This window comes from Perca flavescens, chromosome 20 (genome assembly GCF_004354835.1).
Source record: "Perca flavescens isolate YP-PL-M2 chromosome 20, PFLA_1.0, whole genome shotgun sequence".
NCBI lineage: Eukaryota > Metazoa > Chordata > Actinopteri > Perciformes > Percidae > Perca > Perca flavescens.
This window is the reverse complement of record NC_041350.1, coordinates 29,978,333-29,995,738: the sequence shown is the minus strand read 5'-3', so window position 1 is coordinate 29,995,738 and position 17,406 is coordinate 29,978,333. Positions and strand designations below refer to the sequence as shown.

General features: G+C 40.2%; 1 protein-coding gene across 1 annotated transcript in view; it reads left to right on the top strand.

Annotated features, from left to right (window-relative positions):
* Nucleotides 1–17,166, top strand: part of syne2b (spectrin repeat containing, nuclear envelope 2b) — a 158,742-nt gene extending 141,576 nt beyond the window's left edge. Inside the window, exons 42-55 of the mRNA XM_028565176.1 lie at nucleotides 1,034–1,363; nucleotides 1,755–2,084; nucleotides 3,874–4,173; nucleotides 4,476–4,703; nucleotides 5,695–5,811; nucleotides 6,087–6,413; nucleotides 7,304–7,639; nucleotides 8,080–8,258; nucleotides 10,509–10,725; nucleotides 11,684–11,782; nucleotides 13,870–14,034; nucleotides 14,539–14,886; nucleotides 15,682–15,818; nucleotides 16,543–17,166. Of these exons, the coding sequence (XP_028420977.1) occupies nucleotides 1,034–1,363; nucleotides 1,755–2,084; nucleotides 3,874–4,173; nucleotides 4,476–4,703; nucleotides 5,695–5,811; nucleotides 6,087–6,413; nucleotides 7,304–7,639; nucleotides 8,080–8,258; nucleotides 10,509–10,725; nucleotides 11,684–11,782; nucleotides 13,870–14,034; nucleotides 14,539–14,886; nucleotides 15,682–15,818; nucleotides 16,543–16,783 (3,354 nt within the window). The 3' untranslated portion in view covers nucleotides 16,784–17,166. The remainder of the gene's footprint in view (nucleotides 1–1,033; nucleotides 1,364–1,754; nucleotides 2,085–3,873; nucleotides 4,174–4,475; nucleotides 4,704–5,694; nucleotides 5,812–6,086; nucleotides 6,414–7,303; nucleotides 7,640–8,079; nucleotides 8,259–10,508; nucleotides 10,726–11,683; nucleotides 11,783–13,869; nucleotides 14,035–14,538; nucleotides 14,887–15,681; nucleotides 15,819–16,542) is intronic.
* The last annotated feature ends 240 nt before the right edge of the window (nucleotides 17,167–17,406 follow it).

The window sequence follows — 17,406 nt, the reverse complement described above, 5'->3', positions numbered from 1 at the left end:
CTCTTCCAGATTTCAGGTGAGTACTCTGAAATGTACAGGTCAGAATAGAAATTTAAAAATGCATCATTTACCAATTTGGGGTCGGTGACCACTGCACCCGATGACACTTTTATCCTTGGGATCAGTCGAGACTCTGTGGCCGTGTTCAGTCTCCAGGGGAGGGTGGTCAACGGGTAAGCCAACTTAGGTCGGTAGTACAGAGTGGAGAAAGTCCGCAAGAGGAGTACCTCCTTCGGCTTTCTCTGGGAGGTTAACAATCTTCAAATTCTTACGGCAGCCACGATTTTCCAAATTGGCAACTTTCAGCCATAGGAGCTCCACTGTCTTCTCCATGGCGCTTAAGTGGCTGCCGCAGTTTCCGCAGTAGCGGAGACCCTACCTTCAGCCTCCTGCATAAGTTTTTCTAAGTCGGTCACTCGGCTAGAAAGAGTGAAGAGAGTACTCTCGACTGGTGACAGACGTTTTAATTTCACTCAGAGCTCCATCAATAACATCAAGGCGAGACTGATTCATCTATGTCGTTCACACAGGAGGCCACAGACTTTATTTCAGCTAAAATCTGCTCCATAGTTGTCAAGGCAGTCAGCCCTGAGGCCCTAGCTTCATCACGGTGGTCCTCGTTAGCGCTAGCAACACGTACGGCTGTCTGTTGATTCACTTTCCTCCTACCAGTGTGTGGGCCAGTCAATGAAAAAATAGAAAAGTCTTTGTCGTTTTGCTTGTTAGGCATCTCTACAATAGATTCCTGACCTGTATTTTCAAGTTTGCTTGGAGAAAGTTACTACTTTGTTTTAACCTGGAGCTGGAGAGAAATCTCAAGCGGCCGTACTTGATTCGATAGTGACAGTGGATAGACAGGAAAAGCCGTTATATTATGTTTTTACCCTTAATATTAAAGTATCAATTGAGGCTAAGGGAAATTAGGTCACCAGTTTCAGAATTGGTTTCCACCTGTTAAAAGTCAGGGATCGTCATAAGTCATTAGGATTTATTATCTGAGGAAGTTTTCATCATCTTCCCATGTTGTCACCAGGCCATCCTGAGCTCCAAAGCCGAGGGAGACTCTAAAATGAACGCCCTGAGGAGACAAAGTGAAAGTCTGTGTGAGCTGGAGGACCTGCAGGACGGCAGGAAACAAGAGGTCCAGCAGTCGCTCCGAGAAACAGAGGAGCAGTGGAGCAAGGTTCTGCACATAGCTGAGGAGAATCTCAGCCAGGCCCAAACACAAGCCCTGTTGGGCAAGGACTTAGACGCTGTCAAAACCCAGAACAAAAATGTTCAGTCCTGGATCAGAGACCAGGAACAGAGCATGCAGTCGCTTGCTGGTTGCATGCAAGTTGAAGAAAAGCTCCAGATTGCACAAGTAAGTTTAAAGTAGTTGTGTATCAGTTTGTTAAGGTTGTGATGGGTGTTAAGGAAGAAGGAGCATTTAATGAACACTTAATTGAGGAGAATTTAGGATCACACAGTACAGTGTGGTTGCCGTCCCCAACTCTCTGAAGTTTCTGTCTTCCTGGAGGTGTATTAAACGTTAAGTTTAGCTGAGCCTTTCAGGTAAACAAAGATATTGCGGGCGCCCAAATATCTCAGCACAGAATAGATAGATTAGATAGATTCAACTTTATTGTCATTGTGCAGAGTACAAGTACAAATACAACCACAATGGCTTGTAATGCATAGAACATCTTATCAAGGCTTGTTTCCTGAGGATAGAGGCAAAGTGGTCTCCTAAATTGGGTATTTGTTCTCTTCAGGCTATTCTGAGCTCCAAGCCCGATGGAGAGTCAAAGCTCCAGTGTTTGAAGCAACAGTGCCAGAGTCTGTGTGACAGCCAGGGCTTGGACCAGAGCAGCAGACGAGACGTTCAGGACACAGTCAGACAAACCGAGGAGCAGTGGAGGAAAGTGTTGCAGGCCGCTGAGGATGGTCTCAACAAGGCGCAGACCGACGCTGCCACTGAAAGGGACTTTGATGCTTTCAAAAGCCAAAGTGAAAGCATCCAGTGCTGGATCAAAGAGCAGAAGCAGAAGCTGTTGTCTCTCGGCAGTCACATGCCATTTGAAGAAAGGTTACAGGTCGCACAGGTGAGCTTTCAAATCCGTGACAATCTCAGTTTGTAAAGTTTCTATTTTGAGAAAATATGATTTAGCCTAAGTATTGTATTTTTACAAAAGCCTTTGAAATGTTGCCAAAACTACTCAGACTATTATTATTGAAAGTTAAAAAAGAGTGTGTAATTACAAAATAAACAATATTATTATTAATAACATTAATAATAATAATTAAAATAAATAAAATAAAGAGATGAAAAAATAGAAATGAAAATAAACAAATAAAAATAAAAAGAGAAATAGCAATAGTGATATTAGATATTAAGTAAAAAAGGACTTAATTAATTAAATAATTAATTAATTAAAACAAATAGTAGTAATAATAATAATAATAATACATAAATAAAATAAAATAGAAATAGAAATAAATAAATAGTGATAATTAAAGTACTAAATTAAATAAATAAATTAAATAAGTAAATTAAATAATATAAAAAAATAAAAGAAGTAAATAAAGGAAAATAAAATAAAAATGAGAAGCTGGGGTTGGGGATTTACCTTTCAGTAGAATCAGAAGTACTTTGACAGTGGTACATTGGGGGCAGCTGACTCAAATGTTGTTTTAACACTTACTGAAATAGTGCGAAAGATTTCTGTCCTATAACTGTGTAGCGAGGGGCACGAGCAGAACATATGGATGGATGTGACATCTGTCAGTAGGATCGCCATTACCATAGACTCTAGCTTCTACGCAGTCAGTTTCACATTACATTATCATTATTTTCTATCTATACTTTATATCTATATTCTATCTATACTCTTAGGCTTTTTTTGGCCACCATTACAAAGAACACTGATTTTATACTTTCTGCACACAATGTCCTACATCATGTTTAATTGATCAACTTATCCAGCAGTGTTGACCAGTGACAAGCAGGGTTTCCCCCAGAATGATTGTTAAGTCCGGTGGCAAGGGTCTTTTTTTTTTTTTTTTTTGACGGGGGCCCAGCTGGGGCCAGTCACAGACTGATGGCAGCATTAATATAGAGCCAAATTGTTTCTGTGATAACAGAATCATCGAAGGAATTGCGAAATTAAGAATTTACAAAAGCTCTAAGACAGATTCCATACATTAAGTCAGTGTTGAAAGCTAACTAGAGATTTGAAAATATGACTACGTCTAAGTTTCCAACTGAGCCGCCCCTCCGTAGGCTAACTGTAGTTGTCTTAATTTTTAAAAATGTCTTAAAAATAGATAAAAAAATCATTTCCAGTGGCTTAGGCCTGGTGGGGGGTAATTTAGTTGCAATACAGGGGGGAAACCCTGACGAGTTTCTGGTTGGAGTGAAGTCTAGGGTAAATTGTGATTAAGGCTGGGTATCGTACAAACATTTTCGATACTGGTACTGATTCCAATACCGTGACTTTGATACCAGTTCCTAAATGAAACTTTTTTCGATACAAAAAGAAATGACAACATCACACGTTATGGCACAAATCTTTTTATTTATTTTTCAGCTCCTACTACGTGAGCCCCGTCTCTGTGTAATGTAGAGTTTTTCCTACGTCTCTACGACATGTGACGTTAGACAGCCAATCACAAACATGATTAGATCTTGGTAGAAGCATGCTGCATGCTTATTAGCTCACTGACGGTGCTGAGATTTACTCCTTAGGTATTGGAATTGGGTATTGAATGACGAGGCATTTTTTGAGACTGCATACTTTAGAGGCAATTTGGTCGGTGCCTAAAAAGTACCGAATTCGGTATCCAGCCCTACTTGTGATCACTAAACTCCCACTTCACCGTTTCTGTCTCCAGGCTGTTATGACTTCCAAACTTGAGGGCGAGTCCAAGGTACTGGAACTGCAGACACAAGGGGAAGGTCTGCGTGAACATCTGGAGGAGAGCAGAAAACCAGAGGTTCAGCAGCTGGTGGAAGACACAGAGCAGCAGTGGAGAGCACTTCAGCAGGCCGCCAGGCAGGCCGAGCTCCGGAGTCTTTCAGACGACTTCGACACTCAGAGTAAAAACACTCAGTGCTGGATCCGAGACAGACAACAGCAGCTACAGGCTGTGGGCAGTCACACACCACCTGACCACAGATGCCATGCAGCTCAGGTCTGGTTGAACTTATTCCACTGTAGTAGAGATATGTTTTCTGAATATTGGTACATTGGCTTTAACAACACATGGGTATTAATAGAGTCAAGTTAAGACATCCCTGTTGTTGTAGAAATATTGGTGGTTGATAGTCTTGAAATAAGCTGTATTAAGGCACAATTTGAATGGGCACATTGACCTGAATTAAAAAGAGCTGCTATGACTATGATTTCTTAATTGATTAATTAATTAAATAAATGGCTACAGTTTGAATGAATCAGCTGTTGCATTTAATAATTATTGTGTGTTTGGTTGTGCAGACCATCCTGAGCTCCAAACCTGAAGGGGACTGTACAGTAAACAACCTGAGAAGGCGAGGCCAGAGTCTGTGTGACCATCAGGACACAGACCAGGGCAGGAAAGCCCATGTTCAGAAGGCCATCAGAGACACGGAGGAGCAGTGGAAGACAATCCTGCAGGCTGCTAAACAGGTGGAAGCTGCTGCAGCAGCCGAGATTGCCCAGCAGACTGAGAGGAGAGCGTCGGAGGTAAGAGAACTCCATGCTACCTGGAATATATTTAATAAGTAAATATTTGGCACACTTTGGTCAAAAGTGTCAGAACAACAACTGAATGGCATAAACAAGTGTGGCTATGGTAGGGCATTAACGAATAATTTAGTTTAGTAGTCATCAACTACTCCCCAAAAATCGAAGAATTGTGCAATTTTACAATTTCACAGATTTCATGAAGTTTATGAATGTTATTTGTCTATTGAAAAACATCAATAGTGGCTGAAACACAGCAGAGTGAGCTGTCTTAAGGACACAGATTAATAACACATTTTCCTTAGATGGCAAGTGTAAACAGAAATTCAAAACTACTCAGCACAATGAAACGCCACAACGAAAGTGCCAAAATAGAAAACATCTGTGTCGCTGATTAACTGACAGTTACTCGCTGTCACTACCGTCCTCATGTATTATCCTCATTTTGCACTCCTGATTAGCAAATGAGTCTGGTTACGGTTAGCGCAATGTCTCTTTGTGCCGCTCCATCCTGTTCCGTCATGTCACACAGAACAACCGCACTATCATTACTGCACCATGTTAAAACCACAGACAAATGAATATTCATCAATAATGCACTGCGTCGATTTTTTTGTTTTGATGGTCGAATGTTTGAATAGTTGTCTATTCTGTGAAAACCCCTAGGCCAGAGATCATCAACAGGGTCCTCAGAGCTATGTGTTAAGGCTTTAGGCCACCCTACATGTTACTGTAGGCCAAGTTAAATATGCAACTCAATTTCATAACATATGTACTAGGGGGTCTCTGCTCTGTCTCTCTCTTAGCTAAGGAATCCTTGGCCTAAAAATGTTAAAGATCCCAGCCCTAGACTATGCATACACAGTGGGAATGTATGATAAAGAGGTGCTACATGAACTAGGGAAAAAAGGCCAAACATAAGGCCTTCCCCTTCGTCGTTTTCATTGATCCATTTTAAACCATTTCATTATAAGTATCTTTTCATCTTCAGCTGAAAGAATTTGATACCCAGCAGCAGGACACCCGCAGCTGGCTTACAGACCTGCAACAACGACTGGACTCACTGAAAAGCCAAACCAAAGCTAAGGACCGACTGCACAGTGCTCAGGTGAGCTGATGGCTCGTGTTACAGGGAGAGATGGCATCTTCCTTATTAGCACAAACATGCTTTGGTAATAAAAGTGTTTTAATTATGTTTTTCACAAATGCAACTGCCGGTAAGACATCACACATTTACTGTATATCTTCAATCTCAATGTCAGACAACAATATGCTATGGAATTCACAGATTATATTCACGCCTTCAAACAGATTATATTCACGCCTTCAGACAGATTATACAAGCCTTAACTTTGAGATGTGCATTCGGTATCTTATCCCCAGGCCATTGTGCGCTCCAAGCCCGAAGGAGACTCCAGACTCCAGGAGCTCAGGAGACGATGCCAGAGTTTGTGTGGTCAGAACCTGGGAGAACCCAAAAATCAAGAAGTTCAACAAAAAGTAAGAGGCGCTGAGGAGCAGTGGACGAGAGTCCTGCAAAATGCTAAACAAGTCCTGGATCAGGCAGAGAAGCGGTGTGCTCTGGAGGGCAAGCAGACAGAATATGAAGCCTTGAGAACAAACACCAGAGCCTGGCTGGAAGATAAGCAGCGGAGCCTCGTCTCTCTGGACATTCAAACAGATCTAGAAAAGACAATAAACACTGCACAGGTCAGTTTGAACAATAAAAGGTTTGGCAAAAACATATTAATCTGTGCTAATTACTTCACTTATGCATGCTTTTTTTCATCCTGAGTTTATTTTTCTTGTAGTATTTTTGATATTTTGATTTTACCACCACTAATTTCAGCATATTTCCATATAAGAAGGGTGAGCTACATCTTAGATTTTTTTTTTTTTTACCTCTGAATACATTTCAAAAGTGTATTTAAAAAAGAGGTTTTTAAGTCCATTTAACTTAAATTTGAAGTAGCAGGATTTGAGCGTTCAGACTATTTGTCAGACATGGTCAGTAGTGGAAGAAGTATTCAGATCCGTTACTTAAGTAAAAGTACTAATACTTTACTGTAAAAATACTCTATTACAAGTAAAAGTCCTGTATTGAAAGTGTTACTTAAGTAAAAGTATGTAATCAGGTAAATGTATTTAAAGTATTAAAAGTAAAAGTACTCAATGCAGAAAAATCCTCACATTTTAGAAACTGGAAACAATCCAAACAGTCGTGTGTTTAATGGTCTAATCATTTCAGCTGGACTTGTAGGCCATTATATTGTTGGGTAGTTTAATTTATAATAAAACACTGCATTTTATAAACTACATTTTTGTGTGCAAAAATCTTAATTTGCAAAGTAACTAGTAACTAAAACTGTCACATTAATGTAGTGAAATAAAAGGTACAATATTTCTCTCTGAAATGTAGCGTAGAGTAGAAAGTGGCTTGAAAAGAAAACACTAAGTACTAAGTACATCAAATTTGTACTTAAATACTGTACTTGAGTAGATGCACTTAGTAACATTCCACCACTAGACATGATTGACATTTTCCTCTGCAACAGTCGTATTTTATTTTACCACCATTAACTGTTATTTTTTATCCTCAGACTGTCCTGAGCTGTAAGCCTGAGGGAGACTCCAGGATGACAGAACTGAGGAGACAGAGTCAGATTCTGTCCAACCTGGAGGAGAACACGAGACGGGAGGTTCAGCAGACGGTGAAAGATTTAGAGGAGCAGTGGAGGACAGTCCTGCAGACTGCCGAGAACTCTCTGGAGAAAGCTGACGTCCATTACTTGCTCTCCAGGGAGCTAGAGGCCTTCCACACCAAAGCAGGGATAACTCAAACCTGGGTCAAAAAGCTCCAGCAACAGGCAGAGTCCAAAGGGAGCGGCACTCAGGGCAGCCATGCTCAGTTAGAGGACCGGCTGAACACAGCACAGGTACAACATCAAATAATAGGGCACTGTGAAAAAGAAAAAAGATGACAACATAATTTTCTCAAATGGTGGATATTCCTTTTTTGTACTGTAGCACATTGTTTTATTTGGGCAGTGGACACATGACCTGTGTTTTACATATTAGGTTATGTTTCTTTATTAGTACCCAGGGGTAAATTTGTTGTGCAGACAGGCTACAGCAGTCAAAGTAAAAACAACAACAGCATCACCAACATCATAAAAACATCAGAACAGTGGGCTAGGTGGGTCAAATATGTAAAGCCCTTACGGCCAGAATCTGTTGAAATATTGAAAAAATGAGTAAAGTTTAAATTTTCAAAGGACCCTGAAAAAATGTAATGATGTACAGAATCACACCAACTGATAAGATCATATAACATATGTCTAATAAAAAGGAAAAATGTTTATGATTGTGTCTTTAGGGCATCTTGAGCTCCAAGACCAATGGTGAGGCTCAAGTGATGGAGCTGAAGAGACGAGCACAGAGTCTGTGTGAGCACAAAGACCTGCAGGGAGACAAGAAAGTGGAGGTTGAGCAGACAGTCAAAGACACTGAGCAGCAGTGGGTGACGGTCCTGCAGGTTGCTGAAGAGACACAAAAGTACAAAGTTTTTTTTTTAAAGATTATTTGTTGGGAATTTTAGGCATTTATTAGACAGGAAAGGGGGAGAGAGAGGGGAAATGTAGCAAAGGGCCATATTAGGGCTTATTAGTGGGAATGCTGATTCAGCAGCATTCCAACTATTGTTATTTGATTCTTTCTTTATTCTTCTGATTTATTCCGTACGTTTTTTGGCTCTCCGTAACTTCTGCATACGTTCAGCTATTAAAACCATTCAACTTTTAAAAGGTTCAGCTCTTTCAGCTAATGATGGGACTTTCTACTATTTATACTTTTTAAAATATTAAGCTTTTTAACATTTTTTTTTAACATTGACGTCAATGAGAGCGGGCTTCAAATCCTTCAAATCCTCTTCTGCTTTAAAATGTATCTCATCCTACATTCTTTCACCTACAGACGTGATTCGAACTTTAAGCTGTTCACAAAATATTCGGGTATTCAGGAACTATTATGTGTTTTGATGTCTTTTACAGTTTTTGTGAAAAAGCTGTTTAAGTTTAGTGATCATTTCAGGATTTTTCTGCATTTCTAATGAGTGTGTATTGGACTGCTTAGAGTGATGATGTCATCGATTAGATTGTGAAGCTTTGAAAAAAATATCTTAGTTCCTTCTCTATAAATTGCTCTCACACCCACAATTTTTACTTGTCATGCACATGTTATACATCAAAACGTAGGTATTTCTGTCTAGTCTCAGCCATGTCTCAGTTATGCGATACGTCTTATACTTTTGGCTCGGCGAGTTTCCAAATGACGAGAGTTCCAAATCTTCCTCCATTGGCTGCCCTTTTAAACATCCTCTATTTCTGAGTGAAATGCGGAGCGAACCACTTTTTTAAATCGCTGATATGCCCACATTTTTAAGTTTATCCACATGAATTTTATACCGATACGTTCATAAAGGCCTTGTGGTGCTCAGGATAACGTCATTTGACTGATAGCAGTTATCGTTTTGCCAGTCTGAGCCTTTATTTGAGAGCTTGCTGTCAGTGTCTCTGAATAGCTACAGTGTGCCACAGGTGACAGTTTCAGCAGGTGACACGCTCGTTAACTGATTACACTTCAAAGGATGTTTACAAACATATTCACTGGTCATTCGTTACCATGACAGCACTTTCACAGACACACACAGATACTACAGGCAGTAATATGAAGATTAGTATTATATCTTTTGCGTTCCATTTCTGTCTGTCTGTCTGTCTTCTCTGTTCTCTGTTCTCTGTCCTCTGTCCTCTGTTCTCTGTCCTCTGTCCTCTTTCTCTGTTCTGTGTCCTCTTTCGCTGTCCTCTTTCCTCTGTTCTCTGTACTCTTTCCTCTGTTCTCTGTTCTCTGTACTCTTTCCTCTGTTCTCTGTTTTCTGTCCTCTTTCTCTGTTCTCTGTCCTCTCTCTTTCTCTGTTCTCTTTCCTCTGTTCTCAGTTCTCTGTCCTCTTTCCTCTGTTTTCTGTCCTCTTTCTCTGTTCTCTGTCCTCTCTCTTTCTCTGTTCTCTGTCTTCTTTCTCTCTCTTTCCTCTGTCCATCTGCCCCATATATTGGCAAACAGATTGACGGTAGTAGACTGAAATACAAGCTTTTAAGGGTAATTTCGGTATTTTTCAAGTGACAAATGTGAACAAAAATCTTTTGAAATTGGTCCCGTATTGAGCGAGAACGCTGTATCCGGCAGCAGTGAACTGGGCTGCAATGTAACCCTATAGGACAAATGTGCTTTACAGTGTTCATATTATGCTCATTATCAGGTTCATAATTGTATTTAGAGGTTGTACCAGAATAGGTTTATGTGGTTTAATTTTCAGAAAACACCATATATTTGTTGTGCTGCAGCTCCTCTTTTCACCTTGTGTGTTGAGCTCTCTGTTTTAGCTACAGAGGCATCACACTTCTATCCCATCTTTGTTGGGAGTCACACATGCGCAGTAAGTACTGCTAGCTTAGCATAATATGAGCACTTTAATACTGGTCTACTTATAAATATATATATATATATATATATATATGTATATGTAAATTGAAATACTAATTTCAAAGATTGTTGTTCCAATCAGTCACTTAGACACAAAGATATAGGAAAATAGGTTCCAGGTTGGGGTAAAAAACAAGTAACCCTATACATTACATTACACTTTTTATACACTCTGTGATCATTTGACTTTAAAGGTTGAATGAACTGGACTGAATGAATTGTGATTCTGATTTCTAATGTTATCTATAAATGGCTGTTACCCATCAGGCAGTTGAAGGGTGTTGTGGAGCGCCTGGAGTCCTGTGACTACCAGCGAGGCCTGATTGAGGAGCGTCTATCTGAGTTACAGAAACAGACCTCCAGCCTGCCCCGTGTCTTCCCCTGGCCCGGCCTGGGAGAGCGGAGGCAGGCGGTGGAACAGGCCCGGATCATGCTGGATCAGAGCACAGCCTTGGCCCCCGTCCTCTCAGACCTCCGCACACAGGTACACATCTCACAGGAAAGCCAATCCAACTACAAGTTTTCAGAGTATAATTAATGTTGTGTTAAATCAAAACAAAACGTAATGACAGTGCTGCAGCAGTTTCAGAATAAACATTTTGAGCTTGTCAAAATTTCCAACCGCCAACGAAGGCAGTGTGTGAAGGCAGCGGAGATAAAGAAAAAGAGGAGCAGAGATGAAGAAAAAGAAAAAGAGATGAAGTGACTTAGCTTTGTTGTTGCAGGACACAGTAACCTGTTGTTACACTAACTCCTGGGCAGTTCAGTGGTTGTGTTTTAATTTTTTAACTTTTTTTGTTGCAGCGTTCGAGGCAGTGATGTTTCCCGTTTACTGTAACGTTAACGTGACTCTCACACCGCGATATGGACAGACAAGTTTGATCTCCAAAAGTTGAATCGGACTTAACCTTTTGCTGCAGGCATTCTAAATAAATGGAAATACCTGCGTTTTTACAATAGTGTGTGACGAGTGACAACAGACACAGTGTTTGTGAATGAATACTCAGCCTGCCAGTGCCTCACTAGAGCATAAGCGATGAACAGTCGGACTATGTTTACCTTTATCAAATCTCCGGACAACGACACCAGGCTGATACAGTATAACCATACAGACCTGTACAAACATTAGACTGCTGGCTTGTAACTCAACATTTCTCCGTTCTTGGCTGAGATGGACGACATAGCGTTGCATTTATTAGCCAGCAGCTAGCGGCTTAATACCGACAAAACACCACAGTAAATTTCATCCTGCATGCACATATTTTTCAAAGAAACAAATATTCGAATCCCAAAATTTAAAATCGAATACCCATTGAGGTCCAGCCCTAGAAGTTTGTATTACTTTAATAAAGCTGAAAGAATGTGATTCAGGTTGAGTTGCGCATACAATCAGATGGGACATAAGGTTTACATTTTCACTGTATTGCACTGTTCTCCTCCAGGCTGCAGAACTGTTTGAGATCACGCAGGAACGTAGCTGGTCAGAACTGACCTGGGCAGCCAAGCAGGAGTCCATCCCCGCTCTGCTCAAAGGGCTAACTGTGAGTTCAGCACTCTGTGGTGACAATATACACAGTATTCTCACCGAAAATATGAAGACTATCTTTATTGTTCACTTTTTTAATAATTAGACCTTCTAAATTTGTCCTAATTAATATAAATTTACGTATATTTGCATTGAGACAGTGTTGATGTAAACATGTCATATCACTTAACTATTATGCATTAAGATGAACTATTATGAATTAATCAGTAGTTGCTAAGGCAAGAAATGTTTTTTTATTCATAATTCAAAGTACATTTTTTAAATCAACATAGAAAATGCAAATGTCTTACATCTTATTATTATGTATGCTGAAACAATTCCTTGAGTAACTCGGATAATTTGATTATTAAAAATCCTCGATGCAAAATGATTTGACTCAAACTTTGTTTAATCAATGTTACCAACGTTGTATGGCTCAGGGTGTTTCCGCCCGGATGATTATTACTGTTGCACACCGGGCTGACGCTGCTATTGATAGATACAGATACATGCCATGAACTGCAGCGTAAATAGTGAGGGGCTAAGAGAAGAGACAGGATGGAGAAAACAACAGAAAGTGTCCAAAGTTTGGAATCAGTTCAAATGTAATTAAAATGAAAACTCTGTACAGTGTGTCTACTGCAAAATCAAACTAGCTTACCACAATAATTGCACAACTTCAATGCTTCAGCATCTCAACAGAAAACATTGAGTCTAACTTAATCATCCATTCCACGAAGCGGACCAACAAGTAAATCACAGAGTATATGGACGATGAAACTACACAAAACATAACAACTACCAAAAACAAAGACAAGAAAATGTAGTGGTGACCACAATTTGCCACCATTTTTTCTCACTCTCTCTCTTCACGGAGAAACAGCTGATCAACAATCTACTAGCATAAGTTTAACAGAGCTGTGTAATCAAATATATAAATGAAAATAGGTTGAATATAATGTATATATACTTATAGCCCTATATATAGATCAGTCTCAGGTTGAAACTTGTACTTTTGAAAGTTAAGTTGCACAACCTAAGGTAATGTTTATGTATGTTTAATGTATGCCTTAATTTGAGGTTGTTATTGCATTTCAGAAGTTTTCTTTAAAAACAATGTAATATGGCACTTAAATGCACTTAATATGTTTAGTTTTTGGAGGGAAGAAAATGAAAATGAAACCAAACTATTGTATATTATTGCTCTTCAATAAAACAAAAGTATTTCTTACCGGCAATTTCCACTGGATGCGGAACGTCTGCGGAACGTCTGCGGAACGTCTGCGGAACGTCTGCGGAACGTCGACGGAGTTATTAGGTTTCCATTAAAGTCAATCTGTGTATTTCCACAGACTGCGGAACGTCTGCGTTGACGGAGAGCTCCGCAGCAATTCAGCACATGGCGGGAAGTCGAGCACAGAAACAAAATAAATATCCGGTTAATTTTCAAAATAAAATACACCGTGCTCACGGCGGATCATATTTCCTTGCACTACACCTTGAAAACACAACACAGAGTTGTTTCCCCTCTACTCCTCTGGATGGAAACAAACTGTTGTTGGTTTTGTGGTTCTATTCTACGTGAATTCGCGAGGACTTGTGGGTCCTCGTGACTACAGCTGTCAGTCACGGCCGCAGCCGTTCCGCAACAAATCCGGACCCGGTGGGTATTGAAGGACGGCGGAGCACGCAGCATACACACAGCGGAGCCGGTCCGCAGTCATTACGCATCCAGTGGAAATCCCCGGTTATCCGATTACTAAAATAATCGATAGCTGCAGCCCTAGTGTGGACCCTTTTATTTATGGGAAGTTATATATTTTATAACACTGGAATGATACATCATAAGACTAAGTGTGGTATCTAGATATTTAGATAAAAGTGTAACTGTGTTATTAAGCTTCTATATTTAGCACAACCACCACAACATCATCTTCTTCCTCCCCTGCCCCAAAGAACAAGATCATGTCCCCTCCCACTCCAATAACTCACTGTTTCACTTCAGTCTCTCTTTTAAAAGTTCAAATTATTTTATGTGGCTTGGTTTGGTGGCCAATGGCCAAGTTAATCCATCTGTAAACATGCAACTACTGTTGTTTTCAGGATGCAGTAGCTCAGCTGGAGCAGGGCATCCTGGCGGAGAGGCATTGCACCCAGCTGGTGGAGCAGCATGAAGCAGCCCAGGACTGGCTGAGGGAGCACGTTAAAGGCCTCGGAGCTCCTCCAGCAGACAGACAGGGTCTGCACAGCGCTGTCAACACTCTGAAGGTCCGAGGATAAAACACATACACACAGTCAGGCTCCAAAATTAGCACCATCTACTAGCCAAATGCTGGTAAAATATGCAAGTGGCTGGTAGATTTGCTTCACTCACCAGTTTAAAAAACAATGGTAATCTATTGAGTGGGTGGTAAAATTTGAACATTTACTAGCCATTTGGCTGGTGGACAAAAAAGTTAATTTTGGACCTTGCACACAGTTGTTAGTTGTTGTAATGCTTCAAACTGAAGGAACTCCTTTACTTACTCAAATGCATTTTAGACATTTGAGGAATTAATTAATTGACAATAATTAATGACATGATTTGGACAGTGTATGCATGTTCAGTTTTCTCATCTGTGGACATTTCTGGAGCCAACTAATGCCCCCAGATTTTGGACTTTTAAAATATAGTTTTACAACTTCAAAACCTAAACGTCAAAAGCTCTTTAAAGGATAGTTCTTTCTGCATTCTAATAATCTGATTCTCCTTTTTGTCCCTGCTGATGCCAGGCTTTGCTGCAGACAGTGGACAGGGAGCAGAGAGAGATGAAGGAGCTGGACTCTGCCAGAGACAGTTTGCTGAGCCTCTGCACGCCTGGAGGCCGCGATGCCCTGACCCTGGAGATAAGCCATCTCCATGAGCTCTGTGCCACCTCGGAGCAGGAGGTGAGGAAGCGCCTGGTGGCCTGTGAGACCCGGCTGGAGGAGCTGGACGGCCAGCTGGCCAGGAGGGCCAAGGGGCTCAAGGAGAGATCTGCAGCCCTGCAGTGGGAGCTCCGCTCCCTGGACCAGGCGCTCAGTTACAGCCAACCCCAGAACAACATCCCTCAGCTCCAACAGCACTGGCACAGCCTTCAGGTTATTACTACTTTATTTATCCATTTTATTATCCAAGTAGGCTGAGTTCCCACAAATAAACCTGAAGAAAAGAGGTATGTCTCCAGACCAATCTCCACAGCGCAGAAAACAACAATGTGGGTTGTTTGCATTTCTTAAACCAATCACAATCGTCTTGGCAGTGCTCTGTAAAATAGTCTCAGGAAGGAACTTGTTTTGGTGGAACATTTGCACCCCGCAAAAGAAAACGCCACATACAATATTAAATTAACTGTTCACACAATACAGTAATGTGAGCTATTTAAATTAGCTGGATACATGGTTAAATGTAATTTTCTCTCACCAGTGTATCACCGTTTGTACTTCATCCACAGCAATCATTACCAATTGGTACCAAAACGTCCCAGTTAGAGAGTACATGCCGTAAACATATTCTTTGTAAATCTTTACAATCATTCCTCCATGAAACCAAGCACGTCTTCCTTGTTGCATGATCAAAATTTTCTTCAAAACTTGACATTTTCAGCGTGTAGCTTGCAAGCTCGAAGGTTGTTGTTGTTTCCCAAAGTGAACAGAGTTTGAGAACGGCAACATGCAGAGAGAGGAGTGAGGAACATCCGGCGGAACATCCGGCAGTGGAAATGTACTGTCGTTGATCCAGACTATGTGTACATTAAGTGGATTTTGGAGTTGGTAACTCACATTATAAATGTAAAACTGCTGCCATGTTCCAGGCATGTGAGTATGTCAGTAATGCTAATGTAGCGCTGTTGCAGGCATGTTACTTACGTGATATTGTTGTCCTTCTCTTGTCAGAAATGTGAGAAATCGCTGGCAGATTTGGGTGTGAAAGTTCAGGACCTCCAACAGGAAGTAAAGGCTACACCTGCCACTGATGAGCTGCCAACAGAAATTATGACTCTGGTGAAATCCTTATGCCAGCAACATGACAGGTACCAAGTCTAACGACGGATGGCATGTCCTCATTGTTTTAGTAGAGCTGTGACAAATGGATAAAACATAAAAAACACTACATACTGTATGTATATGGGTAATTAATTATGACTTTAATTGTTACCCGGGTCATAAGACAGCCAGCACCACTGTGTCTTACCACTTTTTGTTTGATTCATATTTTTTAATTTCACTCAAGGTATAAACAAGAAAGAGGTTGTCTGACACAAACCTGACAAACTAACATGACATGCAGTAAAATCTACGCACATCACCACTGGGGCTTTTTGAACTTTATATATCCTACTTGAACGTATTCTACATGACAAATTCTCAGCTGGCATCCCTCAATTTCAATTCAATTTTCAATTATTCTTACATACCAGAAACATGCCTTAGTGGATCATCCTGCTCTTGATCAATGGCATGGAAACACAGAGTTCTCCTGATTTATAACCTCTTTGAAACATCCGAAGAGTACATGTTATCTAATGCCCAGTTTCTTGAACTAAGCAATTGGACTCACATTTATACATAATTATTTCTCTGTTCTTATTTGTTGTGCCAGACAAATATTTTTCAATCCGTTCTTGTGCTTGCAGTTGTTCCTTTTGCTGAAAAACATTTTGGCCTGTTTTCATTCATATCTCATCTTGTGTAATACATGCAGATACCATGCAAAATGTTGTGTATACAATAAATGTGATTCAATTATGTCTCCAGTCTAAAGTCCAGGCTGAGTGAGCATCAGGGTACCTGCTCTACAAACACAGCTCGTTGTCTGATGGACTGTCTTCACGCCCTGCAGGAATGGAACCACAGCAAACCATCAGAATCCATTTCTTGTGTGCAGGTTTCTGTATTTTTCTTTCTTTTTACTTTATTTTTTTTGTTTTTTGACAAGAGAAAAAGAAAGGAAAAACCGGACAGACAGACCAAGGGACAGCAGTCAAAATCATCATAGATTAACAGAAATGCTCAACAACATGTAAAATAGGAAAAGAAAAGAAAGAAAAAAAGACATATACATCTCACTTTGTATTCAGATAAGATGTCCAGTTTTTCCAATATACTTCACATTTCCTCCTGGCATGTCTCAGAGAGAAAGTCAAATGTTCCATAACATAAATTTCCCGAACTATTTCTATCCATTCAGCAATTTTTTGCTTTCTTGTTACCTGCTAATAGTATTTGTAACAAATATCTGTCTTTCTCAGCCCTGTTGGTAGATTTTCTAAATACATAACGCTGAAATTAATAAAATTTCAGCTGTTTATCATGTCCTGGTGGTCTATAGACATTCATTAATGTAACTTCTTTGTGGTCAATAAAACCTTTGACCAGTAAGTACCGCCCTTCTTTGTCAGTAATTTGTGAGGAGAACTGGAAATTTACATTTGAAATTAGTATAGCTATCCCCCTCGCACTTCCTCTTTCGAAGGAGGAGTAATATGAGTTTTTGAAACCCATTTTCCGCAACTTTTCATGTTCAATATTTGAAAGATGTGTTTCTTGCCAGAAGATTATGTCTTGTTTTTCCCTTTTCATTTTGGCGATTACTTTACTTCTTTTTATAGGCTTATGTAA